Genomic DNA, 15,958 nt, shown 5'->3' on the forward strand with positions numbered 1-15,958 from the left:
TCCCCTTTTTATCCTGAACCATCGAAGAATGGGAAGAAGCCAAAAGGAAGACGATGTTTATTACAGATACCCCACCGGGGCCGGGCGCCAAACACTATCATCCCCGTCTCACAAACGGGCTTTCGTCCCGATAACGAGCCTTTCTGGTTTGGACAGACCACAAACTCAAACGACCAGATGGCACATGCGAGGAGGAGAAAGCTCCCCAGCCACCGGAGCAGGCTGTTACCGACACAGAAACAGGTGAGCACAGATGCTTCATAAAAATAGTTGCTACGGCGTATGGTTCTTCTACAGAAGACAATGGCATATTTCTGTGTTGTGGAAAAAGTCGTTTGGAATAGTGCTCGCATGCGCATTCGCAAACAAGCCTTTTCGAAACCTCGGGCAAGGACTTAGAGAAGGGGACAGTGAGATCAGGAAATCAAAAAGGACCACTCGTTTGCATTGATTCGAGACTACGAAACCTCCGCGGAGGTCCAAGAACCCGTCATCTTTCACCATCTTCAAGTACATAGCCGTAGTAGTTGCGACAGAATAGGTCGTAAAACAGAAGTGTCAAGAGCTTTGAAAACAAAACCAAGTGTTCGATCGACGCAGCTCCATGCAACCAACAAGACCCGTTTCCATCCATGCCATGAAATTCCCCCACGAGAGAAAAAGTAGATGTGGGAAATAACGAAAACAATTGTTACCAAATGCCGCATATCGTGGCGCTTCTTGCCGACCCCCCTCAATAGGGCCCCCAAAGTGTGACGACGAATATCAAGTCTCATCACCAAGTACACAGCGCAACTTCCTCCGATGCTGCTGCGGTGTGTCGGCCGACACAAAGATAAAACAAGGCCAGTATGATTTGGCTGCCGACGTGCAGATGGAAAGGGGTCCTCGTCCATGTCGACTGCTCAAGAGCAAATGCGATCCTGCTACCCTGGGAAGAAGGGTACACCCCAGACCACGAGCAAACCTTAAAACTATATCGCGACTTGTCCCCTGAGCTTTGTCGCCTCCGCGGTTCTTCGCTTTCGTGACAACCTTGAACCCAAGTCGGGGAAGTTCCCGGTCGTTCGGCACGGGCCAGAGTGGTAACCTCCCACCCAGAGAGCTGGAGGAACTGCCATTCGTCAAGTTGGAGGTGCTAGTTGCTGTCCCTCAAAGCTAGATCTCGACTCGAAATTGCTGCAAGTGCTCGACTAGGCAAAAGATCGTGATCTCCCTTGTCAAGCCTGCCTACTATGGCTGGCGCTGAGTGATGGCGGCCGATGTCGTGAGAATGCCCTCAGTGCGCATGAGTCGTAGTCTGCCACTAAACTTGCTGCTGAGTCAACCTCCGCAGCTTCAGCCGCGCGGCAGGAGAAACGACGCGTGGACGGTGTGTTCGTATGGTATCGTATTCGAGAGGATGAGAGGGACTAGCTAACACAGTGCGCGAAGCGAGTCGGCGACAAGAAGACGATGGTATCAAATTGAAGTCGAAATTGCCCGCGTGCCCACGGCGAGGAAACCAAAAATAACAAAAAGTCGGGGAGACAAGAGACAAAAACATGTTGTCGATGAGTGGTAATAAAGTCAAAAGAAATCGAATACAAGGCCAACCAATGTTGCAAACAGAAATGCATCCTCCCATGATGCAGATACCAGAAAGAAACCAACTGAGAACGCAGTACAGTGATAATCAATTCCCCTCCTGACCTGAGATGATGTGTTCCCGGATCCCCTGCGACTCCTCTATTCATCCCTTCTCGGCCAAAATGCTGTACGAAGACTGACAGGCCGGCGGCCCAAAAGCACATAGCCTCCACCTAACTGTATGCTTGGGTATCCTTCAGAGGGCAGCAGAAAAGCCTGCCAAACCGGCGAAAGTCAGGAGTCGCCGCCGCGTATATAAGAGAAACGAAACTAAGGATTGTTGCCAAAATACTGACAAAATGAAGAGCATAAGAGGGCAAGAAGACGATGACGTCGTGTTTCTTAAGTTCATTGGGGCTGGTTTGTCCACCACTGTGCAGGTGTCTGTTGATTCGACCACGCCTGCGTAACCGCTGGAGAACCTTGGTTCGGTTGAGGCATGTACTGGCGAGGAGTCTGGTCTGTGGGGTACATTGCCTGACCCGCACCGTAGTTCTGGCCCATACCCGGCATGCCAGGAAATTGCATCGCTGGCTGGACACTGCTCGTCGCGTGCCGAAGCTGAGGCGCTGGTGATTGCTGATGCGACTGCTGATTCTGCGTCGTGTACCCCGAGTAGTTGTGCTGAGGCGTTTGTTGTGTCTGGGGCCACATTTGGCCGGACGCAGGATAGTGGTAGCCCTGAGCCCCCTGCGGCATATTGCTCGCACTCCCTGCTGCAGGCAAAGTCGTTGGCTTGTTGTTCTTTTGGGAAGATGGTTGGGCCATACCTCTCATCGGAGCCTGACTGATCGGATTCTGCGCGTGTATCGACTGGGAGTAAGGCGGGGCCGTCATCATCATTTGCGGGCTTTGGTTAGGCACAATACCAGACTGTGGCATGCCACTGGCAGATGTGTGGGGTGACTGCGTTGCACGCGTCGTCGGGGCTGCCGCGTCGCTCGTAGATACAGCCTGCGCCAGGTTGGAGGACTGGGGTTGCTCATGGGGTCTCCTCCAAATGCCCTGGAGATAGTCTCCACGCATGTCACGTTGCTGATTGAGCGAACGGTTGTACTCAGCAGCGTGGTGCGCCTGGGCGTGAACCTCTCCAATCTGGGCAGGGCGTGTTTGGTCCTGGTAAGCCGGGCCGGTAATTTCCTGGCGGGGACCGCCTTTGAGGATGCCGCTGTAATCACGAGGGCGGTTGTCACTGAGCTCTGATCCTAGTGTTATCACGGGCATTCTGGTCGTTGTTCCGGTTGGCGCTCCAAGCATACCTGGTTGGACGATCTGGGGTTGGGGGGCGCCGGGGAACTGGCTGGGAGTGTTGCTGTAAACGATTTCTCCGTGCGGACCTCCCATCATGACCTGGTTTTGCGCCTCGGCGGCAGCTTCTCTGGCCTTGGCGGCCCCGGGACGCTTCTCACCAGCGAGGTCGGCTTCGGTGAAGCCTTGCTTTCGTGCCTTGGTTTCCCAATAGTCGTCGCGGACTCTTCGGCCATTGGTAATGACGCGACTGCCGAATTGCCTGAACATGGATCGTGCCGTGACGATGGCAATCTGTCGTGACCGATACGAAAATGGTAAAATCTCCTGGCTGACAAGGTCGTCCTTTTCGGGCTGGCTGGCGATGATTTTGTAGAGCGATCTGTTCTTGTTGAACAGCAAGTACGAATCACGATATCCCAGTACTCTTGCGCACTCCGTGGCCAACATGAAGAGCTTGTCGCCACGGTTAGGGACCAAGAATGTCCGGCATTTGTATTCACGACCGCCTAAAAGCTGCCCGTTGGGCATCACCTTCTTCTCTCCAAATTCATCGATCTCTCTCGGGAGGTATTCGTCACCGGCGGCGTTGAGCTGGTCGGTGGTGTGGTCTCTCACGGTCGGTAGGGCCTTCAGCGTGGTCTTCGTCGGAGTAGTCTTCGGCGGGGGGGAGGCTTGCGCAGGCGCGTAGGCAACGGCTTGCCCTCCTGGCAACGGCGCGGCCTGGTTTTGGGGAGTTTGCGGTGGTGGGATGGTTTGAGGCATGTTGCTAACGGGGGCCTGACCGGCAGTCTCGGAGGTTCTCCCCTTCAAAGATTTTCCACGTTTTCTCGGGTTGGAGTCACCTTGCGAGGACGCACGAGATGTTAGCTTGTATTGCGTTGCGCGCTGCGGGAAGGAGCCTGGAGGTGACACGCGCGCTTGATGAACAGCACAAGCATTCTGGGGTTGATCGCTAAGATTAAGAAAACATACCGGCACCGCCTGCAGGAGCTCTTTCGAGGAAACTGTCGGGGGATCGACTTCTTTTGATACCGCGGAGGCTGGCGTTTAGGAGGTCTTGTTAATAATCGGAGGCGTCAGCACATACAAGTCATTGCGGGATAGCAACGCAGAGACTGGCGCAGCCATGGTGCAAGACAGAGAGAGGCGTAAGCGACTGCGCCGGTATTACCTGTTACCGACACCGACGAACAGGGCCTCGCTGTGGAATGCGATGACGGCTAGCGGCAAGGCAGGCAGGCTGAGGCTGGGTAGAGGGCGGGGGGGAAGTGAAACTGGGGAGGGGGGGCTATTAAGAGCAAATAAGCAACATACCAGGTGAGTTGAGGGCAGCCGGATTGATTGTCGCACTATCAGCTCCGTTCGGCTGAGTGGAGTACATTGAGCGCGCAAAACGTCTCCCAGCAGCAGCAGCAAGATTGAGGAAAGAAGGTCTACGACGACGTGTCTTGATATAGTTGGATTGCCTTCCGGCCGGGTCGCGGTCAAGGGCGACACTGAGTCTGGAGGTGGTGCGCTGGGCGATGCAGGGCAAGGTTATGCGTGCATATGGTTGGCGCAAACCTCTGATATGTCCCTGGCGGGAGGTGTCGAGTAATAACAGGTAGGGGGAGCGGCCTGGGAAGAAGTCGAATGGAAGCTTTCGTGCCTCTCCGTCTCGTTCGCTCTTCTTGCCGCAAGGCAGGCAGTGAAGGGGGGGATGAGGGGTGTATAGCTAAGAAAAGTTTGAATTCAAGATGAAAATGCAAAGAGCTGAGTTGCAGCGCCGGTACAACCAAGCCGTAGAACTCAATAGAGTATGGGTAGGGTCTGTGTCCTGGCCGTGGGGTATGCGGCGGGAAGATTCCTTCGCGAAGAGGGCCTGTGTGAGGCCTGCTATGTAAGATGCGAAGAATCGTGTGGCGAGATTGCTGCTTCGGGCGGGTAGTTGTCGCGCGGCAAGTGAAGAGACAGAGACAGGCTCAGTCAAAGCGAAGAGGCAGAGAGGGCGAGGACAAAAACAAAAAAAAAACAGTTGATGAGTGCCCCTCTAGTTGGCGACGGCGAGGGACGAGTGTGGGCGAGGAATGTAGAGGTCGTCGCCAGTGGAGATGCGCGAGCGCGTGGTGGTGAAGGAGGGAAGATGACGGATGGTTGGCTGGTGTTCGCAAAGATGCTGCGTGGTAAGGATAAGGTCGATGATGGATGGACGGAGAGAAGTGGGCGACTGAGAACGGCAAGGCAGGGTCGGCTGGTAGGTAGGGTGGATGAGGTGTGTTGTATCTTGCCGTCGGGTGGGTGAAGAAAGTACTTGGGCAAGTACTTTTGTACTTTTGGCGTTTGGGGTCGGCGGGCAGAGTCCGCAGGTACCTGATGCTTGGCAGACTGAGGCAAAAGCGAAGGAACCTAGGCAAGGACTGCGTGACTGCGTGACTGCGTGAGGATGGATAGGTAAGCAAGCAGCAGAGGAAGAGAGGCAGCACGGAGCAGCGACAGCGAGGCGGCGGCGGCGTGGTCGGATGCTTGCGCTTGTCAACTTGCAGCCGTATGCCTTTCTGGGCGACTTCTGTGCTCGACAACCAAGGGTTTGCGCGAGAGTGTGTTAAGAGTGAGAGGGGGCGTGTGAGAAAATGCGAGTCCGCAAATAGTATGTGCAAACTGGAGACTACCGACGGGGTATCTTGCAGAAGAGAAAAACGTCGCCTTCCAAGTCAGGTACGATGACGATGCGCTGGAGACGATGGCTTTGGCGGAATGAATCAGCAGAAGCAGGCTGGTTCTACGGTTGGGTTGTTGGATATGCGCCGCTCCTGTGTTTCCGACTTTTCCGAAAGTCCCTGCCTGTCCCAGGGCGTCGACGGCGAGGGGCCAGCGAGCAGAGCAGAACAGAGCAGATGCAGCTTTACGCCGGGATGTTTGAACGTGTTCTGGAGTACAGATCTTTGATGTCTGATCTATGAAGCTGGAGTCGAGTCGACGAGGAGCTGGACCCCGCGATACTCGAGATTGCGACTGGTGATGGCGGCGTCGGATAGCGCGCAGCAAACAGGGTCGCATCAGGTGCGATGCGAGAGTCGTTGGTAGGGGCCTGGAGCTGGGTGATGTCGATGCCACAGCTGGAGCTAACACTACATAGTAGAGCTACCGGGCTGGGCTGGTTCTCGCGCTACGCAGTAGGTACCTTGCCGAGTACTTGACCGGGCTGGCGCATGCGCATGCGCAGAGGAGGTGCAGGCAGGTTGCAGGTGCAGATGTCCCGGCGCAGCGCGACGCAGATGGAGGAGGGGAGTGGAGGGGAGGGGAGAAAAGGCTGGGACTGACTGGAATGAATTGGTGGATGGATGGACGTTGAGAGGGTGGGTACGTAGGTAGGTGTGGGTGGATGGACTTGACCGGGACAGGGCCTCCTGTTACTAGGATTGAGATTGGGATTGGGGACTGGGAAAGTCTGGGAGTGGTGGGAGTGTGACTGAGAATGACGGCGACAGGGACATGGACCAGACGAATCCCAGAAAACGAGAAAGACGGCTTGCATGCAAGAGCCAGCCCGAATAGATGTTGATGGTAGACGGCGGCGGCGGCGGCGGCGGGGGAGCAGAAGACGTGCCTCGGGTGTGGCGAGCACACTACTCTTTTTCAGGCAGCACGGGGTTGAGGGTGGTGGAATTAGAGAAGTTGGCAGCGGCAGCAGACAGGACGCTGTCGGGGGGGAGGCATGATCAGGAAAAATGAAGAAAGAAAAAAAAAAAAAAAAAAAAAACTGTTCTCCCCTCTCTCTTGCTCATCCTCATGGAAAGCAGCAGGGAAGTGGAACACAACGACAAAACGGACAGAAGATGGAGCCGGGGTATACCCTTGTCACACGGTTACGAGAAGCCAGCCAAGACCAGAGACTGTGAGAACATCGATTTTTTTTCTCCTCGAAGACTGACTGGAGCGCTGTCATGATCTGAGTGAGTCCAATGTGGACGAGGTCTGGTCTGGTCTGCTCGGAATGAAGTGGGCAAAAGACGTGCATTGTTAGATAGGTACCTTACCAGGATGCGGAAAGTGCCTTGTATGCAAGTGACTGACTGCAGGAGTCAGAAGTGGAAGGCCAAGGTCAGGTAGCGGCAGCGGTAGCGGCAGCGGGGAGGATACCTTCCATGACCTTAGTCGCAGTGTTGCTCGCAGAAGAAGCACGAGGTACCTAGGTTCCGAGCCGTCAACCAATGGATCAAGCAGCATGACTACCTAACCACGATAGCACCTAGGTACGGTAGCGTATTCCCAGCTCATAACACGCCGTGATATGCAGCTGGCGCAAAAGAGAGGAGGAGTCAAAATGTGGGGACCTTCCATCTGGGCGAGGGCACGGACACTGCGACCGACGGCGACCGCGCCAGGGAGTGTCGTGGTGCGCGTGGAAGGCGGCGACCGACAGGGCAGGGCAGGCGCAGGGTAAGGTAGGGCGTGTCTAGTATCCGTACTTGCCATGCCTGGCCTTGCCTTGCCTTGCCTTGCACTTCACCTCGAAGGGCAAATGAAAGTGAGAGTGCAATTGCAACAGCTGCAGCAAACCAAAGCAAACCTACCGACCTTAAGCAAAGCAGCAGACAGACGCAAGAAGCTGTGAGCTAGGCGGCTTGACGTCGAATTTCCTACCCCCCCCCCGCCGATTTGGCGGAATTATTGCCATTACTCTCACCCGCTAGCACCGATCGGGCTCGGTCTGACGGCCGCAGTCTTACACGACGACCGCGACGACAGCGGCGGTCTGTTCTCTGCAGCAGCCATTCATACATATGTAATAAGCCGGCTGGGAGGGGCGCCGTCACATTCGCGGTCACAGAACGTGACTGACAGATGGAAGCCATCTTGGCCATGGCCAATGTCGAGAACCCAGCCTATCCGTACCTACCTTGCCTGGTCATGGTCATGGCCATGGGCTGGGGGGGTGCTTTGATCGGAGACCAGGGAACTGGCAGGCAGGCAGGCAGGCCTTCAGAACACGCCGCGGACAGGCAAGCAACATGGCAATATGTCCGATGAACGAAGACGACGACGACACGACCCTACCTTACTCTACGCTCGGCATCGCAAAGAATCTCACTCACCATGGCTCTGCCTGCCTGCCTGCCTGCCTGCCTGGCCGGGCGTCGACACAAGACAAGATACTTCCAGTGTTGCATCCTCCTCCTTACCTGGCATCCGCGCTTCCACCGACCGGTCAAACTCGCGATCCAGTTCAAGTCATGAACGCGCTCGCCGTCATCCTTTTTCCAGGGTTATTAACCGCGCAGTGTGGAGAACGCGCAAGACCAACGCCAACACCAACGCTAGCATCAGCAACAGTACCAGCGCCAGCGCCACGTCCAGATCTGACGCGGTGGCCAGGTATCATGTACCTCTCGTCATGGAAAGCATATGGGCATCAACGGCAACGTAATGCCTCAACGCCGATACTGCACTTCCGCAATCACCTCAAAGTCAGGTGCCCACTCATTACCAAAGGCTTCAAGAGCTGGTAATTCTGAACAAATACGAACTGTGTGTCAGGCGAGGCTCTCATTGCAACGCAACTGTCACAGGGCACTCGTTCTCGTTCGGCCACTGATATCCGGATGTGACAACCAAGTCTGCCAATGAACGTTCGCCTCGACGTTGTACTCAACACCGCCACCACCCTTCATCTTCGTCTACTCGCGGCCTTCTCTCTCGTGCTACGAACGCTTCGGCGACATTCCTGCTACCGAAGGGTTTGTCAATGGTTTGTCCGAGGCCCTGGAAAGGCCTAGACTTCTCAACACACAAAACTTCATCCCCCCTCCTCCTGCATTACCCTGGACCAACATCTAGCGCCAATCTCACATCTGAGCCCAACCAAGCTTCTCTACTGGGCAGCCTTCACGAATTGGCAGCAGCCTCCACAAAGACTTCACATAAGCAGTAACAGATGTGGACGGCAAAGCTCACCGTTGGCCCCGTACGAAGATCCCTAGGTACAGGCTGTTTCTTGCCCGCCTGATCGACTTGCCGCTTGCTGTCTGCTGAGAAAGCCCACGGACCTGACAACCTATGTTCTTCCTTCTCAACTTCCACCACGGCGATCCTGCGTCTTGCCTCTTGCTCATTTGCTTCAAACTCTGCACGTAAATGCTACCACGAGAATCCTGGGAAGACAATGCTGCAAAACGAGCCCGAAGTGGATTTTGCCCGACGGCCACGAGTCTTGGATGACGCCAACCGAGGCCCGCTCCGATAATCACACCTGGGGACTAGACGTGAGTGTCGCGACTTAGACCCCGGGCACGCATTTGCCCTCGGCCACGGCGGGATTCTTCTCTCTAAGACTGACCTTGAATTTCGCTGTCTGCGGCCCGTCTGGACTTCCACTTAACCTAATCGGTGCCCCGACAGGGGCCTCAAGGAGAACCGTCCCCTGTTCCAGTCTCACGACACTGCATGAGAAAAAGGAAGCGGGCCACACTGCTGCGGCAGAGTGGCACCCCAACTTGCGTAGATGGGGTGCGGGAACGATCACTCGACATTGAACCCCGGAGCAGCATCAGGCGGCAGCGGGCCAGACATGCCCACCACTTCAACATACCTACCACCGCCATCACCCGTACCTCACATCCATGATCCCAAGCGTTCCTGTGCTTATTGGCTTAGCAAGGGGCATGCTGCCATCATATGCCACCTGGAGAGTGCCTCCTCCATATTTCAGTGCATCTGGACACAGGCACTCTAGGTAGATGTCGTCCGGTTCTGATACGAAAGACGGCAGGATCTACCGTGGCATCTGGCCCGACGCCAAACTGGTATGTTGACATGCGACGTCTTGAACAGTGACCGAATGCCCCCCCCCTTTTTTTTTTCTTCTTTTTTCCCTTTTTTTTTTTTTTTTTTTTTTTTTTTTTCCTTTTCTGTTTCTTTTAGGATTGTTTCTCAGAATGGGCCTTGAGGAACGACAAGCTTCCCAAATTGTTCACAGTCAAACAGTCAATCCAAAGCTTCGAGCCGCACGTTTGCACGCCGCTTTTACGTGCGCGTTGCTCTGTACGCGAGATGACGGCAATCTGTGGATGACCTTTAACCGACAAGACTCCCTCTTCGTCTCTACATGCCAATTCAACTCTCCATGGCAGCAGAATCGATATCATACATTACTGGCTACGGCCAGTAATGTGAGAACTTCAACCCAAGGGACTTGCTACAGCGCTAGCTTCGGTCTAAGGAAGCAAGCTGCTTTACCTGGCGTCCCAAAAGTGAATGATTCGCGGTTCCGAAGAGTCAACGGCTGAAAACTACGTTGCTTTCAAACTACCGCTCACCAACGTGCAGATTTTGCCGATTGCGCAACATCTTGCAACGGAAAATCAACCCGATTCGGTCTGGATATGGGCGCCCTTGTCTCATCAACCCTTTCAACAATCCATATCACTCTACCCGCCGGCGACATGGCCAACCCGGGATAGTATTAACTGTCTGAGCCAGCGAAATGCACAAGGCCTGATATGGAAATAATCGCAGCTGGCGCAAACGGTCGGTGGAAGGTCGAGATCAGCGTCCGCCCCCTCGGGGTCTTCCTGTTGCTTGTAACAGTTTCTGCAAGGCTGCTGTTTGGCAAATTCAGACCCACGTCAAAAAACACAGGATGAATGTTCTGGCACTCCTCTAAAGCAGCGAAAGCATGCACTTTCTCTGCAAGTCTCATGGGTAGGTGCCTTCTAGTTTGCTGACCGATACTTCTGGACAGGCTTCGCTGGTCCATGCCATGGTGCTGTTGGCGAATTACTGACACGGAAACTTCGTCCCGAGAGGAGACGGATCTGTTCTTGACACATAGCTTCCCTCTAAGAATGGACCCAACCCCAGACCGACCAACAGAAGCGTCAAAGTTCGGCCAGTGTCTCTGGCATGCCGGCGGCTGGCGCTGAAGCCAGGACAACTCCTTCGGCATGCCCCGTTTTGGGCTGCGTGCAACGACATGTACAGCGCTCGATTCACGATAACGAAACTTGTTGGTGAAAGAGGGCCCGTCCTTGCTCGACGCGGTTGGAACTGGGTGAATTGCCCTCGCCGCTAAGGCTGTGTGTCTTGCTTGATATTCGCTTTGTACGAATACTCCAGCTGAGAAGGCATGAAGACGTGAGCAGGGCCGCGGAGTGGAGCGGTAAAATCCCCGACAACCTTTTCTGGACTGACTCGCCACTGGGCATGCCCCCGGTCAACGTTGTTCTTGGCGCGTCTTTCGCACAGACACCGTTCTTGTCGCCAGGAATATGATCGACCAATCGCTCTAGCCTGAGCTGCCATCGGCTGGAGGAGGACCCCCCGTAATGGCGCACGCGCTATCGACAACAACCCCTGTCGAACAATGTCCACACGCACTGTCAAAGGCGATCGAAACGGACGGGATCAGGATCAGGGAATTGTCTCCGCCAAGTTCCTTCTGTTAGCCGAACGTCGTGGCTCTCGCAGGGCGTCTGCCTCTAGCAAAAACGACGGCCTCGTCTTCGCGCCCTCGTACACGAGACAGAGAGAGATGACATGCGAGCCGGCCTCTCGCGCGCGACTCGCGTGTTCCTCACTTAATTGCCACAGACGAATGCTAATTTAGACTCAAACCGCTGCGCGTGGATGATACTACCACAACCCTCGAAGCAGCGGGCAGAGAGACTTCTTGCATCAACCAGAAGGGAAACCCACGAACCAAGGGCAAGTACAATGATGCTCATGCGCTGGAGTGAGGAATCGGGGCAGAACGGCGGGCGGCCACGCCGGGTGATGAAAGCCCAACGAGGTGCGTAGGGAACCGGAGTTGATGAGGCCGCTGCCCTACATGGATGGCTCTGACTCTGACACAGATGAGGTCAGCCTGCAGCCGCTATTTCCTCCAATATCCGCGGCTTCCCTCTCGTGTAGAGCTGCCTGCCGCCGCTAGAGGACCGTTTCTGATAAAACGAGGAATAATGACCCCCCGTTCCAACATATCACGCGGGCATCTCTAAGATCTTTAGGGGCGGCCCATCAACGCCTCGGGTCGGGCTAGGCCAGAGACACTTCGTCATTCTCGTCGCGACGTCAAGAAAGCATTGCTTACTAAAAAGCCATAGCATCTCGTCCCCAATGCTTCTTGTTGAACGGCGTACTGATGCAGGACCGCAAAACTGCGACCCGACCACGACTCCTCAGCTCCTTCAAACTCTTCCAAACCTCGCAGGCCGGCTCCGTGTCGGCGCAACTGACCTTGTCATAAGATCCTGCCATTGCGATCTCCAGTAGTCACATAATCAGGGAGGAAAGGGTGAAGCCGGCGATGAGCTCGCCGTAATGGTAAGGTGGTACAAGGCCAGACGCGAAACACTGCAGCCAAGCAAAATGGACAATGTTCTTACGTTCGGGCATGACCGGGGTCTCGTCATAGCAAGGCTCCTGGAATGGCACGATATTGTCCTGCCGCGGTCTTCTTCTTCTCGCACCGAGCATTTTAGACTCCAGCTGTCACCTCGGCCGGTCCATAAACAACCGACAAGGTTCCAGCTCACGGGTGAAGACTGGGAAACAGGACACAATATTGCAAAAGACTGACATGGTGCCACGGATCTAACCCATGGGAAGTCACATATGTGCCTACGATTGCCGACGGCCCAATCGTACTGGCCAATGTGGAGGTGCTGTGCGGACCCGACTTGTTGGAGATGGCCGCTCTCCCAGCCGCAGTGCAAGCGAAAGAGGAAGGGGGGGCCGGCACAGGAATCCTCTGCAATCACATTGCCTTTGAGTTGATTTTGCATTGGCCGCAAAAGCTTCTCGACGTGCATCGTCCCTCATCAGGCGACAGCGGAGCATGCGACGGCTAAGTGTGCTCTTTTGACCTGCCAGTCGCATGGGTCTCCGCCGCTGGCTGGCCTCACAGACGTTTCTCAAGTCGACATCAGCCGAAGCTGATTGGCCCACCCGCAAAGATCCTGGCCTGGACAATATGAGAAAGCGCCACAGCTGAAACTCGGTGCTAACTGGGAGCCCGTCATCGATAATGGCTGCGAGGGAAATGAACCATGCAGCCGACCTACTTGGTTGTATCCTTATGACGCTCAACCAAGTTGGAACAGCGCCGGCATCAAGATCGCAAGATGGCACTTGCACAAACGGTGCTTCACTAGCTTCGTCTCGGCCTCTGCTCAACGACGGCATATTCGAAAAGCAAGAGGCCAAAAAGAATAACACGCAGCGGTCGAGAAGCTTCCTATTACTCGTGTCTCTGCAGCATGCTTGCTGTACTGGCGGGCGAGCCAGCGAAGAAGATGTCGACGGACGAAGAAGCGTTTCAGCCGACTCGGCTTCAAGCCAGGATGTGTGTTTCTTGGCATCGACGGCGCGGAGGATTCGACATGACGGGTCCTCCTAAACGGGGATGCCTCGGATTTAAGAAAAGACCGATCAATCGCGAAAACACGATGTGGTCCCAGTCTAGTTTCCTCGCTCGTTTCGTATCTGGTCATGTTGACTATGCCTTCCTTCTCCATCTCTGTCTCTCTCGCCCTAATATCGTCTGAGGCGCGTCGCAATCGCTCTACAGAGCTGAGCCACGCGTCTGCCCCTCATACGGCTCGATCTGATAAGAAGGCGCGGGAAAGATAAACGAGGCTGGGAATAAGAAACAGGTGACCGAATATGGGCGAAATGGCATCTGGGCCATCCATCCAGTGCATCCAAGCTAGAGCAGCCAGGCCGCGCAGAAAGTGTGGGAGGCAAGCGTGAAGCTGGCCAGAGAAGATGGTGTGCAAGGTTGAGCTTGGCTGGTGGACCGCTAAGTTAGTCGAGAGATGGCCTGGAGAGACAGTATGGACGACGGAGGGGGGGGGTGGACAACGACGACTGCGAAGTTGGCGGGGAGGGTAAGTACGGAAAGCGGTTGATGGAGGGGCAACCTGGAGGACATCTTGGCTGTTGGTTCTCCCGAAGAGGCCAGGATGATTGGTTTGGGACGTCTCAATCACGGTGGCGCACTGGCCACGCTGCAAATCATGGGTTCAACGACGGCCCACCACTAAAAAGCAGTGCTTTTCCTCTTCGCACAGCATGTGCATGGCATGACATGGCATAGCATGGCTCTGCGGTTGGTTGACTGGGGGTGACCTGGCCAGCCCAGGAAAAGGCAGGATAAAGTGGTGTGGAGGTGTGGGAGAGGAAGAGAGTAAGAAAAAGGAAGAAGAGTCGTGTTCCTTGCCCACGGCTTGGGATGACTTCCTGCTGACCAGGTCGAGCTGTTGTGCGATGAGGAAAGAGACAGGCGCAAGAGAGTTTCCACGGTCGAGACAAGAGACGAAGAGAGTTGAGAGTGAGATCGGGGGTGTAGTGTGTATGTGCCCACACCTCCAACATCTCGTTTCTCTCCGAGCGAGCCGTGCCAGGCCAGGCCAGACCAGGCCAGTAGCTTGCTTCCACGGGTGTGCAGATGGTATGTACTATGTATGGTCAACGTGTGTTGCGGGCGGCGGAGAGCCGCCGAAGCTGGCTGATGTTCCCGTGGATTCGCAGCCGGTCAGCAGCAGCGGGATCCGTTTCGTCTTAGTAGTATCCGTACGGAACATTCGTGCTTTCGAGGCGCCAAGCAGGCGGCTTGGGTCTTCGTACGTGCTATCCATGGATGTATTTGCGATTCGCATGGCGCCCTGGCCAGGCTGTCCCGTGTTATCCTGCCCTTGCTGATGCTGCATTGGTGGCCCTTGCTTCCGGGGGCGATGCGATGGGAACGGATGGCCACGCTGCTGGTTGTGAAAGTGGTGGGTGTCCGGGACGGGCATGCTGCCAGGTAGGTGCTGCTGCTACCCAGAGGGCGGTGATGGGTGGCTGTCACTCAAGAGGATGCCGCCGCAACGGCACCCAATGGTCTGGAGAATGGGAAGACAAAGATGGGAAGGGGCGCGCCCCCCGTCCGCCAGGGGAGTCGTCCTTCGCATTGAGCCGCTGAGCGCAGGCTGGGGTGTCTGACAGTGGTGTCGGGGTGTCTGCGGTTCTAGGCAGAGTCCGTGGGCGGCTGCTGTGCATCCTCCCGGCTGGCTGGTATGAGTAGATTGGGGTGTTTTGCGTTTGGTTGCGCACCAGGCTGGAATTGACGTGGTGGTGGTGATTAGAGCGATGGGCAGAAGGGAGCTTGAAAGTTAAATCCTGGTCATTGTTGTTGTGGCTTGGTTGGATATTGTCGATGTTGCCAGAAGAAGGATCTCCCCAGCCAAGATATGGATGGCAAGCGCCTCCCGTACGCAGTACTCTGTACGGACTTTGAAGATGAAAGAAAGAGTGGCAGACTTGGTTCGGTATTCGTACGGATACCTAGGAAAGCTGAGGAACCGGGGTAGCAGGACTGGGGACTGGGGATTGGGACTGGGACTGGGACTGGCCCGCTGTGTTTCTTTTTTCCACGGTGCGGGAGCTACCCTTGGATCCTTGCTTACCCGCTCCTGCAGCAAACCAAACACTCATCGGTGCCATCCATTCCCCATGTCATGTCCCATTGATTCTTCCATCCTCCCTCCCACCTTCCCAGGCTCCCTCCAAACTGCCATGCTCTTGTTCCCTTCCCTCGTTTCCTCCTCGGCCTGCTACTCGTCCTCCTCCTCCCCTCCCGTGCTTTGCACCTTGTTGGACCCTTCCCGCCCCTGAAATCTCACCCATCACTGTCTTCCTGCCCCTCCCTCCCCTCCCTCCATCTCGCGCTGGTGGGTAGGCCCCCCCCTCCACGTCCACCCCGACCCAACCCAACCCAACTTGCAGAAGAGCATCGTCCATCTCGTTTCTTTTTAGGAACCCATCAGAACGAAGCTCTTCCGATCTCAGTCGCCTCTCGTTCGCAGCAAGAAAGCAGTACAGTAGCGGCTAATGTACACCGGCGCGTGTCTTACCGCCCGCTGTGGAGAACGGGGCAGCCACCACCAACAATAACCCCATGTGAACACCAACACCCCCCGCCCACTGTACATATGTAAGTCATTCCTTGTCCCGCCCCTCGCTCGACTGCCGGCGCCATTGTAGTGCTGTGAGGTGCGGTGCGCGACCACAAGCAGAGAAAGTTGTCCATTCTTTGCTCTGATGCGCGCATCTGTACTAT

The 15,958-nt window shown here is 55.5% G+C and overlaps 1 protein-coding gene across 1 annotated transcript; it reads right to left on the reverse strand.

The window, feature by feature from the left end:
- Positions 1 to 1,802: 1,802 nt before the first annotated feature.
- Positions 1,803 to 4,261, reverse strand: CGGC5_v013750 (Chromatin structure-remodeling complex subunit rsc7; the record flags this gene model as incomplete). Its single annotated transcript, XM_066152973.1, has 7 exons — positions 1,803 to 1,845; positions 1,926 to 2,001; positions 2,052 to 2,345; positions 2,400 to 2,828; positions 2,889 to 3,722; positions 3,853 to 3,936; positions 4,195 to 4,261. 7 exons carry the CDS (start codon positions 4,259 to 4,261, stop codon positions 1,803 to 1,805), a joined length of 1,827 nt encoding a protein of 608 aa, XP_066007613.1.
- Between the last annotated feature and the right edge of the window lie 11,697 nt (positions 4,262 to 15,958).

Source organism: Colletotrichum fructicola (assembly GCF_000319635.2).
Source record: "Colletotrichum fructicola Nara gc5 chromosome Unknown KSG_Nara_v1_contig08, whole genome shotgun sequence".
NCBI lineage: Eukaryota > Fungi > Ascomycota > Sordariomycetes > Glomerellales > Glomerellaceae > Colletotrichum > Colletotrichum fructicola.